The sequence below is a fragment of the Pelophylax lessonae genome, assembly GCF_965119305.1.
Source record: "Pelophylax lessonae genome assembly, chromosome: 4".
Lineage (NCBI taxonomy): Eukaryota > Metazoa > Chordata > Amphibia > Anura > Ranidae > Pelophylax > Pelophylax lessonae.
The window spans coordinates 182,676,690-182,697,295 of NC_138771.1; the positions used below are offsets into that span (position 1 = coordinate 182,676,690).

The 20,606-nt window shown below is 37.1% G+C and overlaps 1 protein-coding gene across 1 annotated transcript in view; it reads left to right on the top strand.

Annotated features, from left to right (window-relative positions):
* SEMA3A (semaphorin 3A) overlaps positions 1–20,606 on the top strand; it is a 336,455-nt gene that overhangs the window by 270,138 nt on the left and 45,711 nt on the right. The window contains exons 10-12 of the mRNA XM_082256599.1: positions 212–356; positions 2,531–2,750; positions 19,848–19,939. Coding sequence (XP_082112725.1) covers positions 212–356; positions 2,531–2,750; positions 19,848–19,939 — 457 coding nt within the window. The remainder of the gene's footprint in view (positions 1–211; positions 357–2,530; positions 2,751–19,847; positions 19,940–20,606) is intronic.

The window sequence follows — 20,606 nt, forward strand, 5'->3', positions numbered from 1 at the left end:
AGCATATGAGCGGAGCACTTGGGGGGTTGGAGCAGTGCAGTTTTTTTTACTCTACAAATTGCAATGAAGTTACTGTATGTTTCTTTAATGGTAATATTTTGCACTAGAATAAAAATTGTGGATACTGTAAATCTATGTTAATGCCTCCTATTTAAGCAGATTAAAATTGTTAATAATGCAGTTCTTTCCTTATTCTTTTCGTTATTTGTAGTAATGTATTCAAGGGTTCAGCTGTATGCCTGTACAGCTTGTCAGATGTCCGACGAGTGTTTCTGGGTCCATATGCTCACAGAGATGGTCCTAACTATCAATGGGTGCCGTATCAAGGACGAGTTCCTTACCCAAGGCCAGGAACTGTAAGATGAATTACAACTGACTTATAATGTGCAATGTTGTTATATTGTCAAATGACGCATCAAAGCTGATGTTTATTTAATTATATTTATATCTGCATAGATGTTGGCTTTAAAAAAATTACAACTATATCTTAAAAAAAGGTTTCTCTTTTGAATCTGAAATATTTATGCAGATAAAATATGAACTTGATAATTTCCCAACAGATAGTCGTGCTAGCTTGTTTGTAATAATATTGATTTTTATTCCATTGCTAATTAAATATTAATAATGCTCAGGTCAAGGTTAAGACAAAGATGATTGATTTTTTTCCTCTATTGTGTTTTCTAAAGAAATCTACACTTCTAGTTTGAATTCCTGTTTTATAGTAGCTGTGCTTTAAAATGTGATATAATTAATTTATGCAGTGCGTAAAGTTGATTCGTAGATGTGATCAGTTTGAAGCTGTAAAGTTATTTCAGTGGGGAAATAAAATGTTCATCTATTTATGTAGAAATCAAATACTCTTTATTAAGGGATGTGAGTTTTCCATTGTATGTCAATTAGGAATGGGAAAAATGTGTAAATGATATAAATGATTTTTCAAAATATGCTGTCTGACACTTTTTTACCAGTTATCTGAATTAAACCAGTTATCTGAGCCAATAATGGAATTCTTGACTAACTACTACTTGAATACAGCTAGTTTTCGGAAACTGATGTTATTTTCATTTACAATAGTGTGAATTCCTTTAACAATACAGTATCTCACAAAAGTGAGTACACCCCTCACATTTTTGTGAATATTTTATTATATCTTTTTCAACTTTTGTTGCCAGCGGTTTAGACATTAATGGCTGTGTGTTGAGTTATTTTGAGGGGACAGCAAATTTACACTGTTATACAAGCTGACACTCACTACTTTACATTGTAGCAAAGTGTAATTTCTTCAGTGTTGTCACATGAAAAGATATAATACAATATTTACAAAAATGTGAGGGGTGTACTCACTTTTGTGAGATACTGTATAGTACTTGTCACTCTGCAAATTATATACTTATTTTCCCTATTATTAAGACAGTCTAAGAAATGGATATTAAAATTTACAGTTTCAGATCATTTTCAAAAGAATGGGCAGTTTTAAGATAATGCATTTGTAGATGTAGTCAGATACCACAGTTATTTGGAAACAATATTTACGTACATAAACACACAAATGCAAATCCCTAGGTGCAAAATATAAATCTAAAGACTACCTGATCCCACTGCCTCAAATTTGCTAAATAACATTTTCAGAATCTCCTGTTCATCATCTCAATAAATGGAGAAGAAACTTAAGTCCCAATTCCAGGCAAAACATTTTTTTTTTAAAAGGTCAGCACCTCTGTTGAGTTTATTGCTCTAGAAGTCTTGTAGGATGGTGCTGGATGGATCATTTATTAACAGATGTAAATAGTTGATGATAATGGATAAAAAGCTGCTCAAAAGCTAAGGGACAACTTTGGAAACCCTCAGAGTAATTTGGTGAAGGAAATAATTGTTGGACCCTAAAATGGCTTGGACTTGAGAATAGCTAACCTAGGTTTAGCAGCTACCTTGAGTGTGTGTGCCAACCTTTTTCTTCTCCTCACAAAGTTTATATTACTGTATGTGTCCCCTTTGGGGATATTCTTTTTCACATTCTTTCTTTCTTTCTCTCTCTCAAGTAATGTGTGTAAGAACAGAAATTAGGGTAAAATGACCCCAAGTGGGTTTAAACCTTTCCACGTTTATATGAATTGAAAATATCTAGAGGCTTCAAACCTTGGATTGGGATATGGGTAATGGGAGCAATACTGCTTAGGGGAGAAAAAAATGAACTCATGGTCATGAAAGCATGTATAAAAATTAATGTTTTATATTTTTTAAATATTCTAATGAACGCACACACTTGACTGTTACTATGTTATTGCATTTTGCTACATTGTATTGAGCATGATGGGACTAAGGACAAACGTTCCAAGAAACCAAGGCAACTTTGTATAGTAAATGTTTTGTTTTTTTTTCAAATCTGCACAGAGAACTGAGAATGAATATAAAATATTTGTGATACTGGTTACTGCTTTAGTCTCTTATGATAATTCCAAAAACGCTTTTTTTTTTTCTCTTTCTCCCAATATTAAACTGCTGATACATACAATTTCTTGTTTATTTTTAGTGTCCCAGCAAGACTTTTGGAGGCTTTGATTCAACAAAAGATCTTCCAGATGAAGTTATAACATTTGCTCGGAGCCATCCAGCTATGTACAACCCCGTTTTTCCCATCAACAACCGTCCCATTATAATTAAAACAGAAGTTGATTATCAGTTTTCCCAGATAGTGGTTGACCGTGTGGAAGCAGAGGATGGCCAGTATGATGTAATGTTTATTGGAACAGGTACACTTTATTCCATCATTTACTAGATTTATTTTTAATGAATATTTTTGTTATGAAAAAGCATTAAGAAGTTTAGACTTCAGACTAAACAGGAAAGTCCCAGTCACTGGCAATAAATATGTATAAAAGGAATAGCTTAAATATTAGCACAGGGATGAGATCACAGTATAAGGACGTGTGTTGGAAGGATCTGTTTCATTCTGTGAGTGTGATATTATTGCTAAATGCCGCCATCAAAGAATGCAATTGGGTACACAGGGTCAGTTTTCAGATTCCAGTGTTGTAAATCTCCTGACTCAGTTCAAATTGATGCCTGACATAAATCAGAAGAAAACTGAACGCTGGAGTTGAGGCTTTACTTCCTAACGTCTTACATCTGTGGGAAAGTCTTACAGTTAGTTCAGGGAGAGGGCATTTGTGGATTGAGAATTAAAGTGTGAAATAATTTTTGGTATGGGTGTTATGGCGTTGAGCTCTTACAATTAGTTCCTTTTCTGCTAATCTGATTGTGTGGGAGCAGTAAAACATTCTTTGTCGTTCTAATGTATTTTGACCTTACTATAGCTGTTGGCACTAATACCTTAAGGATTCAAAGTCCTTAGTAACTAGAGCTATGCTTGCTGCAATATTAAAAGTAATTCAATGCACATATTATGTTTCTTTAGCACACATGGTATACTGTAGCTAGCACCAAACCTGCTATGTACTTCAAAGAAAATACTTTTTATTAATGCATGCTGCAACCTCCATAATGTATTTGATTTTTCAATTTGATTTTTCTACTGGGGCTTTATTTGATTGTCCTTCCTCTTCTTTTTCTAGACAGTCTTTTTCTTCTTTCATCTTTTTATGCTGACTTTCTTTTCCATTTAAGCTTTCTGTAGCTATTCTCTGTTTGGAATAGATATGTTGCAGGTTGAGGGACTGTGAGGTCTGAAGACATGTGTAACCTAGCAAGGAATTTGTGTGAGGCACTGTATGACAGATGTGGGAATTCACAAGTGAAAGCAGGTGACGACCGAGGAAATGTTTAGCAAGTCTTGCATGAGATGCTAGTATACTAGGAAACATGCATTCTGTCAGTACTAAAAAATCCTGCTAAATCCTCAGTACATTCTGGGATTCTCCGCTTTTTATCCTTTAGTTCCTTTTAAGCTGTAAAAGACTGCCTTTCCAAATGTTCTAGCATTTAGAGAAGTGCTATTCTATATTCACCAAGATGCCTTTTTAGGGACCAACAATGTTTTCCCTAGCTACAGTATATGATCAATCCAAGAAAAATATAGAATTTTTTTTTGTAAATCTTGTAGCAAGGGAAAGTAGGTGTGTTATAATAATAGGAACAAGGATTCCTTGATTAGTAACTGTATCCATATCCCAAGGGAACCGGGGACTTTTTCTACATATCTTGAGTGTGCACTGCTGCTTTTTAAACTTGTTGCAGTAATAATATTAATAATAATAAAGATGATGATATGTCCACAGTGCACACTGTAACCTAATTCTCTAATAAGCAAATAATGCTGTTCCATGTTAAGACAAGTTTTACAGCTTGCACATTGCCTGCAGTCAGTACATAAATTCATGGTATATGTAGAACAATAGTATTCTTTATATAGGCCATTCTTTAAAGCTGACAGAACAGTTAAGCAGTATATTACTAGAAGGGACTAATGCAGCCTACAGGAATTGTCATCTGTCCAATCTGTTTGTCAATAGACACAGAATTGTTATCCAATCGTGCTGAAAAAAACAGACACTTGCCTTCTAGATAAATACATTGATTAGACCAATAGATTTTAAGTGTAATTGTTCCCCACTCCCCAAAGATAAACCGTATTGGCACCACTCATTTACTTTCTCACCTCCAATCACTTTAAATGAAATGATTGGTAATGCCAAATGCTTGTGTTGATTGAAGCACCATTCATAATAGCAGCAGTTAGGTTGGTCACCTCCCTATTTTTATAAATACACATGAAGATACACATGAAATTATTCTGCACAACAAATTCAAGTATTAACAAAGTGGCTACTGATGAGCACATGTAAAGCAAAGCTATTAATGCCACACATTTTACCATGAGGGGATAGTGGGTTATTTTACCAATGAGTAATCCAGTAGTGCATTGAACACTGAAATGCTAACAGCCCTATTGTTACTAATGTCATCAATTTTATTATTCAGTTTGAAGTTTACAAATGAAAGGCCTAAATGTATAAGTACTACTTTTTCACATTATTTGGGCTAAAAGCCAGCTGTTTGTTATCTCTTGTGAAGGGAAAGTATATAATCCAAAGTGGATATGTCATGGATGCCAATGTACAGCCTTCTTCCTTAGATTAATCCCCATCAGTGTCACGTCCTTAACTTCCAACATTTCTACAAGCTGTTAGCAGTCAAAACAACTAAACTGGTGGTCTAAGGCTTGAGCTTCTAACTTAAAACAAATTCATAGGATAAAAAAGCTGAGAAGGATGTTATTTTAACCAGTTGGTACAGTGGGCCAGGAAATTAAATAAAAAGATATATTGGTTTCTGATTATACTGTATGTGTTCCATGTGTTTTCTACAATATGCGCAAGAGTAACAGAAATAGAATTTGCATTGGTGCTTATTCACTGTAAGTTTAAATACTGGCAAAGTGCAATCAATGTCTTGGTGGATCAGTTCCCTAAATATATAGCTTGAGGTAATATTTCAAACAAAGTGTAAGTGCATCTGTCATTGATATAAATTAATAGCTCTCATAACCTTTGCTGAGCTCCACTGGAGCCTATTGATCTTAAAACTAGTAAATGTTTAAATTTGTGTGAACGTATTTGAAATTCTACTCTAACTTGATCTGTAACTCAGATACAGTAGAGCTCTGGTACCTGAGGCCTGATCAGTCTCCATAGTGATTAACTCATTTTACCTTTGACCTCTAATGTTTCTGCACATGCAAGACCTGTGAAAAAAAAGTACCTTGTGTATTCTGTAGAGAGAATCAATTCATTTTAATTATGTGCCCAGAGGTTAGCTGTCAAATTTCACCCATTCCTTATCAAGGTCTACATCTGTACTGGAACATTGTGAGCTAATAAGTGCTGAAAGTTTTCATTAAAAATTTTAGTTCTTGACACATTTCTTCTCATAACTTAAATCAAATGCAGTGCTCCAAGATTGCCCTTCCACAGTGTTTTATGACTCCACTTTAGTCAATCATGATTTCACTCCTGAAAAGAATCCTATGTTTTGCTGCAATATAAGCATGCTGATGGATAGCTATTAATCATGGTAACATTTCTGAATTGTGTTAAATGATATGAACACCCTCTTTGAACAGCTTGTTGGTACGAAGGCAATGTTGCCCACCCGGTGCTATTCCCGGGTGTGTTCAGCTGTCCTGTTCTCTTGGCAAGGCAGGCTAAATTCAAGCTGTTTCTCTGGAATGACAGAGCTGCTTTGATCACAGATCAACAACAAAAATAAAAAAGCATGGATTGCACAGCAAGCATTCTGCAGATTACAGAACTTTTGCATGTTTCAGATCTAAGCTACAATAGAAATATACATTGTAAATATAACAAACACATAGATAAATAAGTATACGTTACCTGAAAAAGCATGGGTATACCATATAAACAGAAAAAGCATGTACAGTGCCTTGCGAAAGTATTCGGCTCCCTTGAAATTTTCAACCTTTTGCCACATTTTAGGCTTCAAACATAAAGATATAAAACTGTAATTTTTTGTGAAGAATCAACAGCAAGTGGGACACAATCATGAAGTGGAACGAAATTTATTGGATATTTCAAACTTTGTTAACAAAATTATTCAGCCCCTTTAATTTCAGCGCAGCAAACTCTCTCCAGAAGTTCAGTGAGGATCTCTGAATGATCCAATGTTGACCTAAATGACTAATGATGATAAATAGAATCCACCTGTGTGTAATCAAGTCTCCGTATAAATGCATCTGCACTGTGATAGTCTCAGAGGTCCGTTTAAAGCACAGAGAGCATCATGAAGAACATGAAGAACAACACTGTTGTGGAGAAGTTTAAAGCCGGATTTGGATACAAAAAGATTTCCCAAGCTTTAAACATCCCAAGGAGCACTGTGCAAGCGATAATATTGAAATGGAAGGAGTATCAGATCACTGCAATTCTACGAAGACCTGGCCGTCCCTCTAAACTTTCAGCTCATACAAGGAGAAGACTGATCAGAGATGCAGCCAAGAGGCCCATGATCACTCTGGATGAACTGCAGAGATCTACAGCTGAGGAGCGAGACTCTGTTTATAGGACAACAATCAGTCGTATACTGCACAAATCTGGCCTTTATGGAAGAGTGGCAAGAAGAAAGCCATTTCTTAAAGATATCCATAAAAAGTGTAGTTTAACCCTCCTCTTATGTTAGGGTCAGAACCGACCCATTTTCAGGTTTTGAATGTCTATAAGTATCACATAAATTTGTTTATTGCATCAAGATTTTTTTACTTTGTCAGGAACCTCTATTTAAACAATGTAATAGAAAAAGAATCCTTTTCACTAAATTATAAAATACTGTGGTGAAAATTAAGACGTTTATGGTGTTAGGGTCAATTCTGACCCAGTTATAATATAGGATTTTAGGACACTAATAAGTGCCAAAACTGAAATCATAAACACTCTCTCTGCTTCGTAACACTGACAGCCAATCACCTCTCAACCCTGTGAACTGTAGTTAGAGAGGGGCCTATCTCTTTGCCTGCTTGTCTGCTTCTCTAAATAAAGTGAAGAAACATAGGACCAATACATTTCAGAGTTGTTGACTTTATTTTACAATTTTTTAAATTTGAAAATGAGAGGTATGCTATCAAAAGAAAGGTCTAAGGGGTCACACCAAAAATATTAAAACCAATCTTTTCAAGGATAAAGAAGCCTAACAAGGTAACCAAGAGGTAAGAAACAAATTGGATGATAAATAATTGTTCAGGGGGTATTTTATGGCTGATTTAAGACACGGGTCAAAACCGACCCGTTAACATTATGGATAGTAACAGAAAGCTAACATAAGAGGAGGGTTAAAATTTGCCACAAGCCACCTGGGAGACACACCAAACATGTGGAAGAAGGTGCTCTGGTCAGATGAAACCAAAATCGAACATTTTGGCACCAATGCAAAACGTTATGTTTGGCGTAAAAGCAACACAGCTCATTACCCTAAACACACCATCCCCACTGTCAAACATGGTGGTGGCCTGCTTTTCTTCAGCAGGGACAGGGAAGATCATTAAAATTGATGGGAAGATGGATGGAGCCAAATACAGGACCATTCTGGAAGAAAACCTGATGGAGTCTGCAAAAGACCTGAGACTGGGATGGAGATTTGTCTTCCAACAAGACAATGATCCAAAACATAAAGCAAAATCTACAATGGAATGGTTCACATATAAACATATCCAGGTTTTAGAATGGCCAAGTCAAAGTCCAGACCTGAATCCAATCGAGAATCTGTGGAAAGAACTGAAAACTGCTGTTCACAAACGCTCTCCATCCAACCTCACTGAGCTCAAGCTGCTTTGCAAGAAGGAATGGGCAAAAATGTCAATCTCTCTATGTGCAAAACTGATAGAGACATACCCCAAGCGAATTATAGCTGTAATCGCAGCAAAAGGTGGCGCTACAAAGTATTAACTTAAGGGGGCTGAATAATTTTGCACGCCCAATTTTTCAGTTTTTTATTTGTTAAAAAAGTTTAAAATATCCAATAAATTTTGTTCCACTTCATGATTGTGTCCCACTTGTTGTTGATTCTTCACAAAAAATACAGTTTTATATCTTTATGTTTGAAGCCTGAAATGTGGCAAAAAGTCGAAAAGTTTAAGGGGGCCGAATACTTTCGCAAGGCACTGTATATATCACATGAAAACAGTTTGAAGCATCTAAATCACAATTACAAAAACAACTCCTGAGATGAGTCATATCAGGTTGACTGCCATCAACAAAAAGGAACTGTGCTTGGAAATTAAAGACTTTCAACACACAATGATGTACTCTCAACTGGATAAACTCTTAAGGTTACAAAATACAGCTCCCAAAATGATGTTAGGATCAAAAAAGCACTTTGTGGCCCAGTCTCAACAATATCTTTGAATGGGGGAACTACATAAAGTTTACATTTATGGCTTGGCTACCATTCAGGAATCACTTCTATTGAAGCCAATGCACGTTTGCCTAACTGGATATAAGGAGAACAATAATTTAGGGACACCATAGATGATGCATTCTTTTTCCTTCAACCATCAGGTTAAATGAAAAAAAAAAGATTTGATTCCCCCATCAACACATTCGGTGCTGATGGAGGAATCTCCCCTGTGGAGCTATTGTTCTCTGACAGCAGGTTCCTCACCATCAGAATGCACTTATTAATGCAGTCAGCTATAGCTGGTGGCACTAATCTAGTTAAAAATAACTGTTAGGGCACTTCCCACAAGAGAGCTGGATCTGCCGCCTGCAGCAATGCAATGGTGCATAGAAATTCACGAGCACTACGGCGCATGGGTGAACGCACATCCACGGCGAAGATTCAGTGCGCATTTGTGAACGCCTAGGCGCACGCAAGACGTGATGATTGTTGGCACCCAGTTGCCTATTTAAACCAGCCTGCTCCAGCCATTAGTTTCTGGATGATCTTCAGACTCCCAGTAAGTTCCTGTGTTCCTGATCCTGTTTACTTGAATTACCTGTTACCGATCCGGCTTGCCTCACCTGTCTCGTCTCACCTCCTGGCTCCGACCACTGGCTTGTTTACCTACTCTGCTCCAGTCTGCTGTTCCCGTGTATGACCCCTGGCTTTCTCCTTTGGACTCCTCTACTGCTTGATGAACTGTGTTTGACCCCTTGGCTTGACCTGACCTTGCTCCTGTCTCACGCCTGGCTACCTCCTCCGGCCACCTTCAAGGCAACCTGCATTGCAGCACACATTACATGTCTACTACCACAGCAGTCACCTCTCTACCAGAGCCTGCCGCAGCCGACGACCCCTGTTCCTTTTGACACAGCAATCGCTGTCTCCACCTCCAGGGGCGCCTTGCACTTAGCCACAAGGGAGCCCTCTCAGCACCTCGGCCTCTGATCAGGAACTTGATAATAACCCAACAGGCTGGTTGTGCAGAAGTCAATTGAGAGATAAACTTCTGTGCAACCAGTGTGCCCATAGATGGATATAAACTCGGTCCCTGCTGAACGAGACACATTTTCATCCATCTATGGCCTGCTTTCCCTTTAGCAATACGTTTATGTTTGAAGAACAGTAAATATTCCTTTTAATCTGCAATACCTTTTGCCAGCTATAAAACATGCAGGGGGTTTAGAGTAGGTTGGACAAAACCAGATTCCTATGATGTCAAACTTGTTTTCTAATGATGTTATATATCTTGGAATGATAATGCCCAAATACCCATTGCCAAATACATTTTAAACACTTATCGCAAATCGACGTAGACCTACGTTGACTGCAATAAGTGGCTGTACCAGGGTGATACCTTTTTTTAGAGACGGTGGTTGGCTTTCAGGTAGTAACACCTTATGCAGCTCGGGAGACGCTCGATCGTTACCTTCCGCGGCTCTGCCCGGGTCTCCCGTCCCACCAGGAGACTCGAGCAACCAGCCAGCACATCCACCGGCTGGTTGGAGTCCCGATCAAAGCCGGATTCGGCTTTGATCGGGTCTCCGATGATGTAACCCAGAGGCGGCGTCCATTACGTGAGGTCCGGGTTACTTGGCTGCTAAAGGCGCCAAATTTAGAAAGGGACTGTATTCAAAAATGCAGTTTTCAGCATTTTGAATACATTGAAGTGCAGTGGAGGGGTCTAGGGTCTTTGAGACCCACGATCCCTCCATAAAAAGTACCTGTCACTGCCTATTGCTGTCACAAGGGATGTTTACAGTACATTGATTGTTACAGCAATAAAACTGATCTTTTTTTAAAAAAAATCTGTGCTAAAATGAAAAAAACAAATAAAATAAATATGAAAAGAAATTGTAAACGCCCCCCACCCCCCCATTGCTGTGAGCTCGCGCACAAAAAGACGCATATGGAAGTCGCGCCCGCAAATGAAATCGCTGTTTAAACCACACATATGAGGTATCATCAGGATCGCCAGAGCGAGAGCAATAATTTAAAAAAAGCGCTATTCTGTAACTCTAAACTGGTAACCGTTAAAATTTTTTAAAGCGACGCTTATTGAGATTTTTATTGACCGTAGTTTGTCGGCATTCCGCGGGTGTGTGCAATTTTAAACTGTAATGTGTTGGGTATCTATTTACTCGCCATTACATCATCTTTCACATTATACTGTTTAGTTTTTTTAAATGCAGTGAAATGTAATTTTTCCAAAAAAATGGTGTTTGAAAGACAGCTGCGCAAATACCGCGTGACAAATGACCGCAATGACCGCCATTTGATTCTCCAGAGTCTTTGCTAAAAAAACATATATAATGTTTGGGGGTTCTAAGTAATTTTCTAGCAAAAACTACAGATTTTAACTTGTAAACAACATGTGTCAGAAATGGGCTCGGTCCTTAAGTGGTTAATAGTTGTTAAACGTTTATTGTAATTTATTATTATTATGTAATTCATGAAACACAAAGTGTTAAGCAGAGTCCTACTTTTTCTGCCGAAAGAGCTGGAGGCTTTACTTCAGGAAGAATGATGCAAAATTCCACTAGACACAGGACAGGATTTCTTTGATGACATTCCAAAAATGACTGAAGCTGTTCTGCAAGCAAAAGATTGCCCAACTATCGATTAGTTCCTGAAGATACTAATTATTATATTTTTCCCTTCACTCTCTATTTATTCCCTTACAGTATACATGCATAGTAAAGGATAAAACCAATACTAATTCAGATCAGTAAGAGCATTATTGTCAGATTAAGGAGACTGAAAACCCTACTGCTTTCAATGGATTCAGTAATTGTGGTTGACTTTTTCTATGTCCTTTCTGTGCCCTTTTACTGGTATGGTCTTAATAAACTGGAATGCGTGTCAAATATGAGAAACATAAAAAATTATTACCCTTCTAGTGTTGCACAGAACACCCACCTAAATAGTAATGACCTCCTGTACAATTCTGATGGGAATTTTTTAAGTTTTAAAATATATTTTTGATAACTGATGTAAGGCACTGGCTAGCAAGATTGTTGATAATGTATAGGTGTCACCTAGGTTACTCACATACATGTCTGGTTTTGATGAGTTGTGTCTACTATGGAGGATACAACTTTTTTTGTTTTTCCCAGATCTTAAAGTGATAGTAAAGGCCGTATATTTGTTTTACCTACAAAAAAAAGAGGCTTACCTGTAGATTCTGTAAATAGATGCCATCTGTGAAGTCACCAGTGCATGAGCTCTGAAGGAACGGCATACCCATGCCATTCCTTCAGAGCCATGTGCTGTGAACAGTGACTCCCGCGCACATGCTCAGGAGTGATGTCATTGCGGCTTGGCCATTCAAAAGACCACAGCCCAGAAGGAAGACCAGGTGAAGATGGAAGCCTTGTCAGCAGTGACACTGCACCGTTGGAGGGCTTCAGTTTAAGGTAAGTATCACATCATTTTCTAGAATGCGATCCATACTAGCACAATTTAACATTGCCTTTCAGGGGAAACAGGTTTTTTTTTCTTTATTTAGTTTAAGCTTACTACCACTTTAATAAGTTCTGATCTGGGTCCTGGAGCCTGGAAGTTTTGCAGAGCCTTGGGTGGGATAAAGCTTCCAGTCCTAGGTCCACATTTTACCGGTTATCCAGACCTCATTAATTAGTCAGATGTCCACAGGCCTTTTCATATCTAAGCTGGCTTATGCTAGAGGCTTACTCATTGTCTTACGCTTTTTACTATGGGATCTTTCTGCTGGGTGAAAAGCTCAAATGCTGATTGAATGCTTTTTCAGCTGTTCCTAGGGGCATCTGGCATTTCTTCCTTTCTCTAATGACCCCTACATGTTAACCTAGGTGTTTATGCACACAAAGGTATTTAGAGGAGTTTAGAGGCAGGGATATTGAGAAGCAGGAAAAAAAAACAGCTAGTGCATCCAGGAGCAGAGGTGCTTTGGCAGAAAAAATGCTTGACACCTGTAAAAGCATGTAATAAATTATTATTCTGGCCAATGAAATGAATTACCTCCCAAGTGCTTAATGCGGGTAAATGCACCTAAATGTATTAAACACATTTAAAAGTGTCAAGTTTTTTTTCTGCAAAAAAGACACTAACAGGAGGAAAGGCATCTAGGAGGGATAGAGAAATGTCCAGTGTACATGAGGCCTAAAAGTCACATTTAGTTCTATACTATGGAGTCTCCTGAAAATCTCTAATGGCAATTAAGACAGATGTAAGACTTTCTAAACCAGTAGGGAATTTGACACAGGACCAAGGTCGATTTTTTTCAGGAAAAGTCAAACTTTTTAAATAACTTCAGCTGCCTATGTTTGGATGTTATGATTGTTTTGACATGCCTTCTTTATTGTTTTATTTATGGGACTCGTAGAGAGAAAAAAAATATCACAGGATCAAAGTACAACATGGAGTCAAAAACCAAAAGTGCACATGGAATCACAGGCCTACCTTATGGTTTATATTTGAGAACAATGTATCAAATCCATAAATTAATCAACAATACACTTACAAGAGTGTGGAAAAATGACAGATAGAATACAAATAAATAGTGAAATGTTGAAATGCGGTTCAGGATGTTTTGTTTTCATGGACAAAGGAGAAATAGAGAGTGAAAAGAGGGATACCACATACTGGGAGGAAAGGAACCTCTTATGTTGGGAGGGCTGGATAGGCCAATGTATTTGAGTTTCCAATTGCTATTTATTAGCACAGAGGTGCAATTTTGCAAGGTAGATATGGAAGCAGGTGGGTGGAATCCATGATCAAGGTAAATTTTGACTTCAATACAGTAGAACCAAGTCTTTCTGAAGTTTTTGCCCTGATCCCTCAGTGAGGATGTAAGGTCCTCCATAATCATGACTTCATTAATTTTCATGAACCATTGCACAAGTGTTTGGGAGCATGGACCATTTCCACATGCATGTTTTCACAGCATTGAGCAAGTGAATGCGTAAAGAGCTTTTGTAAGCTTTTCTTATGAGAGGTGTCAGATGAAAGAGTAATCCCAAGATCTCATTCTGGATTGAAAGTCCAATTAATTTGTAAATAATCTGGGTGACTGTGGACAGGAAGGAGATGAGTTTGGGACATGACCAAAGAAATATGGAGCAGTGTTCCCTCATCTTTTCAACACCTCCAACAAACACTGGAAACCGTAGGGAAGATTTTAGGCCACATGTTTGGTACCATTGTGTTAAAAATGTATACGTGGTCTCTTAGTATCTGTTAACTATGCTTTATAAGAGAAGTATATGGCTCGATCCACTTGTGTTATAATAAAGGAGATATTTAACACTTGTTCCTATTTTCAAATATAAGGCCTGGACATATTTGATTCTTTCTCAAGAATAATTGCATAGGATTATGATAATGTACCTCTGAACATAGCAATGTCTTCACATAACATGTTAAATCTTGTGAATTGGTGCAGAAAAGAGGAATGGGGGTGGGGGTGAAGATAAAATATGTGAAATTTGCAATTCCCACCACAACCCTAATGTTGTGGAGAGGTGTTAGGCCTTTTTGAAATGCAAGGTTTCTGATGATAGGAGTGATGAGGAAAGGAGATGGGGAAAATTCAAGGAAGCAGTTGTCCATTTGGTAGGGTAGAACCAATAGTTGGATGCTTAGCTAGAGTGAGATGGGATTTTAATGGGGACCAGGGTAATCCCTTGAGGGGAAAAATAGAAAAGGTTTCAAAGAGGTCCACTGTTTGTGGTAAGGTGGGTTACCTGGTGTCCGGAAGAGGGACGGCATGTCTATGCCATCTTTAGGTTTCATTAGAGATCTCTTTATATGAGCTGGTGAGTGGGATGAGTGGGATCACTCCGATCTATTAAAGTAGGCCTTGGGTAAGGCTGTAATGATGGTTTGGAGTTATTTTAAAGGCATTACAGTCATCTTGAAAACACTGAATGTACCAAAGCAGGTGATATTGCCTTGTGACCACTTCAGGATATCTGGGAATTAGGATTCCAAGGTATAAAATCAATTCTGTAGCTCAGAAAAAGGGAAAAGAGTGCTAAAGAAAGGTGGATTGGAGAATAAGATTGCTAGGTTGAGAGCTACAGATGTATTACAATTACTTTTGTAATTGGAAAGAGCTCCATGTGTTTGTAATTCACATATAAGGTTATGGAGGGAGGTGGGAGGTTGGAATATAAAGAAGAAAAGGTTGTCAGCATAAGTTGTGACCCTCTGTTGTATGTTGCTAAGAGAAATGCCATATTGGACGATTTATTACAGACTTTTTTTTAAGAAAGGTTCTGGTGTCAGGATGAAAATTAGAGAGATAATTGACAACCTTGTCTATTACCGTTGTATATGCCAAAAGGATCCGACAAGACATTATTACCATTCATGGAAGCTGAGGGGTCATTGTATAGGGCTTCTTTCCATCCCAGCATCTCCGACTGGCACGTTCCACTGTTGGGGAAATTAAATCCAAGCTGAGCTGAGTGATGGCCTTCTCAATACCTGGGAATGGCTTTCAGTTGAGCCACATAAAGGAGATTAATGATTCTTGTTGTGTTGTCTTGAGTATCAGGAGAAGGCATTAAGCCTAGAAGTTCAGTAAAACAAACCTTTGTTTATGCGTTTTTAATCATATATTGATCTTGAATTGCATACGTGTATAACAGATTTATAGCTGAAAAATCCTACTGGTGTAAGGAAACTAAAACATACATCAAAAAAAGAACTGTACGCTAACAAATTTACCATCAGATAAAGAGAGGTTACTATATGAACTGGTATTCATTTAGTAGTTTCTATTTACAAAGTGACACCAGTTTGCAATAAGCTCTACTATTTATTTACCATAAAGTGTACAATAAAGGTTTCTGTCAAAATAGGCTAAAAAGGAAGGTATGAGAAAAAAAAAAGCTCATGTTACATAAAATATAAAAAAATAAATAAAAATAAATACAATTTAAAAAATGAATGTGTGTTGATAGTACTTTTATCTTTTTTTAGTTAAATAATTAGTTCTCCAAGGTCAGCTAGTAGGCCAGCCTGTACATCTGTTTGTTTGGCATTGCCTACATTTTTAGCATAAAATTTTATATTCAGAGGTGAATAAAGGAAGACAACAAAATTTTACAGGGCTTTAAAACAATGAAATGTGGATGTGTCAGATTATTGCTAAGTGCTGTACTTTGTACCGGAATGTAGCACAGTAAGGTTAATGAACTGCCTCCAGCATGCAGCTGCATAGGTTGTGAAGTGTAAATTTAGCCATACTCCAGCTTGACAAGTGCCCTTAAAGATCAACAAAGATGTTATCTGGAAGTTTGTACATGTGACACTTTCTGCTCTCTTTAAAGGAACTATAAAAATCACACAACTTACAGCAAAGTAAAAGTTATTCATTTCCCACTTTCAGAAGTTTGCTATACACATGATCCTGGACAATTTAAAAGAACTAGCAAAAATGTTTTGTTTTTTGTTTGTATATCATGTGAAGTTTTTAATGTAACTTTTATTTTTTAAAAAGTCTTCAGACTCTGGAAAATATCCATACACATTTTGGGCATATTCACCTTTTACACTTATTTTGCTCTAAAGGCCAAATTTAGGCACAGTCATCATTGTGCTGTGTTTTCTAAATGACACACAAGAGAACAAGGGGAGGAGATAAAACACTGGACCTAATGATTACTTCCAAATGATGCGATGAGTAAAAAAATATGTGTAGTAAGGCATATAAAGTGTTCTTCATCATAGATTTCCACTAATAATTTATAATATATACTGTCATACCACAGGACTGCTTGTATGCTAAAGATAAACTGATAAAACGCTTTTTTTTTTAATGTGTCTCCTACTTGCAGGATTCCTGCATATATCTACAGTTATGTCCTAAAATTCCCTGAAACTTTTGGTGTTCTATTGCACTTTTACTGAATTCTATGAGAAAGCTGGTTCCTAGTTATACCATCTTTTGTCCTTTAGCATATGTAATGGTCCATTTCAGTGACCAAAAGAGAGATGTCAGATGAAGGAAAGGGCCACGTGCCAACTTTATAATGCCTAACAGAGTATTTCAGGTTTCTGGTGTTTCCAGGGTCTTTTGATACATACCTTTTGGTAACTGCATTACCATTTTCTGTAAATTTGCATACTTACAATTACAAACAGGTATACTCTGTTTCAGAGGAGTAGCAAAGGAGGATATGTATATTTTGTTTCAGTAGAGCAGCAAAAACAAAAAATACCATAAAGCTTTAGACTATCAATTTCCTCTTGTTGCATCAATGGGCAATTGTCACTGTTTAATCTATACAATGGAGGCTTTCATGTTAACCATTTTGTAATAGTAAGGCTTTTGAATATATAGTAGTTATTATTGACAAGATGCTAAACATTTTTGCAGGAAAATATGTGCATTTATTATTATTTTTGTGGACTCTGCAGAGCATTGCACCCACAATCAGTAAGAAACAATTGTAGTAACAGAAAAAAGCCGCTCAGGTGAGGCAAAGCACTCCGGTGCAGGTCAGATCCGCCATCCAGTAGTCAAGTAATCAAAGAGAAAGTTTGACCGCACTCAGGAGAAGATGAAAATGGAAGTGTTTAATTCCTCATACACTTGAATACATACAGTGCATCACACTTTATAATGCCTAACAGAGTATTTCAGGTTTCTGGTGTTTCCAGGGTCTTTTGATACATACCTTTTGGTAACTGCATTACCATTTTCTGAAAATTTGCATACTTACAATTACAAACAGGTATACTCTGTTTCAGAGGAGTAGCAAAGGAGGATATGTATATTTTGTTTCAGTAGAGCAGCAAAAACAAAAAATACCATAAAGCTTTAGACTATCAATTTCCTCTTGTTGCATCAATGGGCAATTGTCACTGTTTAATCTATACAATGGAGGCTTTCATGTTAACCATTTTGTAATAGTAAGGCTTTTGAATATATAGTAGTTATTATTGACAAGATGCTAAACATTTTTGCAGGAAAATATGTGCATTTATTATTATTTTTGTGGACTCTGCAGAGCATTGCACCCACAATCAGTAAGAAACAATTGTAGTAACAGAAAAAAGCCGCTCAGGTGAGGCAAAGCACTCCGGTGCAGGTCAGATCCGCCATCCAGTAGTCAAGTAATCAAAGAGAAAGTTTGACCGCACTCAGGAGAAGATGAAAATGGAAGTGTTTAATTCCTCATACACTTGAATACATACAGTGCATCACACAGACATGGGACAGGTTGACGCGTTTCACGATTCTTTAGATTGCTTACTCATAACCAATAGTGGGAAAACGGTGAGAGAGCCGCATAAATAGACAGGCAACATATCCGCTGGAACAGATTCAAGGAAATTATCAATCACACCCAGAATCTGATGTTAAAACGTCTAGCACCTGCGGATCAGTCACCTCAAACCCTCTAATATCCAAAGACAAAACAAGAAAACACACACAGTATGTCCATAACAGGAAAAACTTTCATATAAAATCACAGACATATGAAGAGTGTCCAACAATGAACTCCCCCCCCCGTATATGTTGAATTTAAATAAACAAATGAGTATAAACATAAATATACACATATAAATGGCAAAATAATGCACCATAAATGTTAGTGTAACAAGAATTCTCATTTGTATGAGAAATGGTAAATGAAAAATACTGTGAACAAACATGTATGGATAATGAAAAATATACATATGTGCATATACATATAATAGGCTAAAAAGGAAGGTATGAGAAAAAAAAAAGCTCATATTACATAAAAATATAAAAAAATAAATAAAAATAAATACAATTTAAAAAATGAATGTGTGGTGATAGTACTTTTATCTTTTTTTAGTTAAATAATTAGTTCTCCAAGGTCAGCTAGTAGGCCAGCCTGTACATCTGTTTGTTTGGCATTGCCTACATTTTTAGCATAAAATGTTATATTCAGAGGTGAATAAAGGAAGACAACAAAATTTTACGCTTGAGTAAAAAAATTTTGAGTAAGCAATCTAAAGAATCGTGAAATGCGTCAACCTGTCCCAAGTCTGTGTGATGCACTGTATGTATTCAAGTGTATGAGGAATTAAACACTTCAATTTTCATCTTCTCCTGAGTGCGGTCAAACTTTCTCTTTGATTACTTGACCCACAATCAGTAGATCGCAGGTGCGATGTCAGGCTCTTACAGACATGTCCTTCAGCTTTGTGCCTATACTTCTGTATGGGCTTTCAGTTACAAAGCTGGAGGAAGTGTGAATAAACTATAAGGGCACTCATCAGTGCCCTCACAGTTAATTGAGCACTACAAGCCATCTTCCATGGTGGCAGGTGGGTAATATCTTCATTTACAGATTCAAGATAAATGATGCAGCTGTTTGGGCAGATAAATGATGCAGCTGTGTGGGCAGAGCCATACTAATTTGGAAATGTGACAGAGAGTGCGGGGAGAAGAGCCCCTGCCCACTGTCACAAGGGGGAGGTTCCAAGCAGTTAGGGAGGCAGGAGCTGGAACATGTTACACATTATACCCTAAATATGGGTATAACATGTTCCAAAAGATGAAGCTATCCTATAACATATACTACTGTATTTATTTGCAAATAGTGGATTTTTATACAAACACACATAGATTTTCTTTATTTCATGCATGCTATGTTCCTTGCTAATAATAAAACAGAAACCATGGTGATGTACCTTTACATGTGATGTTAATAACTGGTTTCTGACTTTAGCCTTTCCTACTGTATGCTCATACACCAAGTTAACAATGATTGATTTTTTTTAGGTCTGAAACCCTCCAATGCAAATAGAAAAATAAAGTAACATTTGTTTTTATTCCAGGGTCTTAATAACAGCTCACAGGGACCAGCCTTTTAAAAATAAGCTTGCTAAATTACACACGTTGTTTGTATGACTTCCACCTATGATAACAGAGAAACTGTACAGTAATACTTTGGTCTTCTTTATTCTTCTTTCCACAGATATGGGAAGAGTTCTAAAGGTAGTTTCTGTTCCCAAGGAAACTTGGAATGACTTGGAAGAAGTCCTTTTGGAAGAAATGACTGTATTCAGGGTGAGTACAATCAATGTTTTCTAGTAAAAAGAATGCTCCCGATGAACATTTAAAATCTAAAATCTAAAGCTGTGCTTCTGTGCTCCATTTTGAGCAATTATTCAGCAATAAATACAGTAAAATATCTGGTTTTACCCAGGATGGAGCTGTATGTTTCTGAGCACTCACATCTCTTGGAGACACAAACTTACTTACTCAGCCGTTAACTCAGATCACATAGTCAAGTAAGGGCGAGTGTGATCCTAAATATACAGTACATAGGAAATAATTGTGTTACATAAAGGCTTTTGGGGTTATAGCAGGCTGACATGTAATATTCTGTACTGTATTTTAAGGTTTTCATATTTTTTCCCAACATGGCACACCACAAAGCACATATGGTACACTGAAATGCAAACTACTTGCAAGATGTATTGATATGCTCTTCAAAATGAATATCAGTGCTGTTCATTTCATGCATTGACATGCATTGCAGTAATATACAGTGAATTGGATGCACAGGTCATTTTGACCCATTCTTTTTTTGTCTGTTCTGACTTTGCTTCAAATTCTGCAACATTTCTCACTGTGTTTAGACAGATTTAAATTTCACACAGTGATGACCATGAGTTTGTAAAAGGTTGTCAGCTTTTCTTGCCAGGTCTTATTGTGTTTTATATGAAAAAAA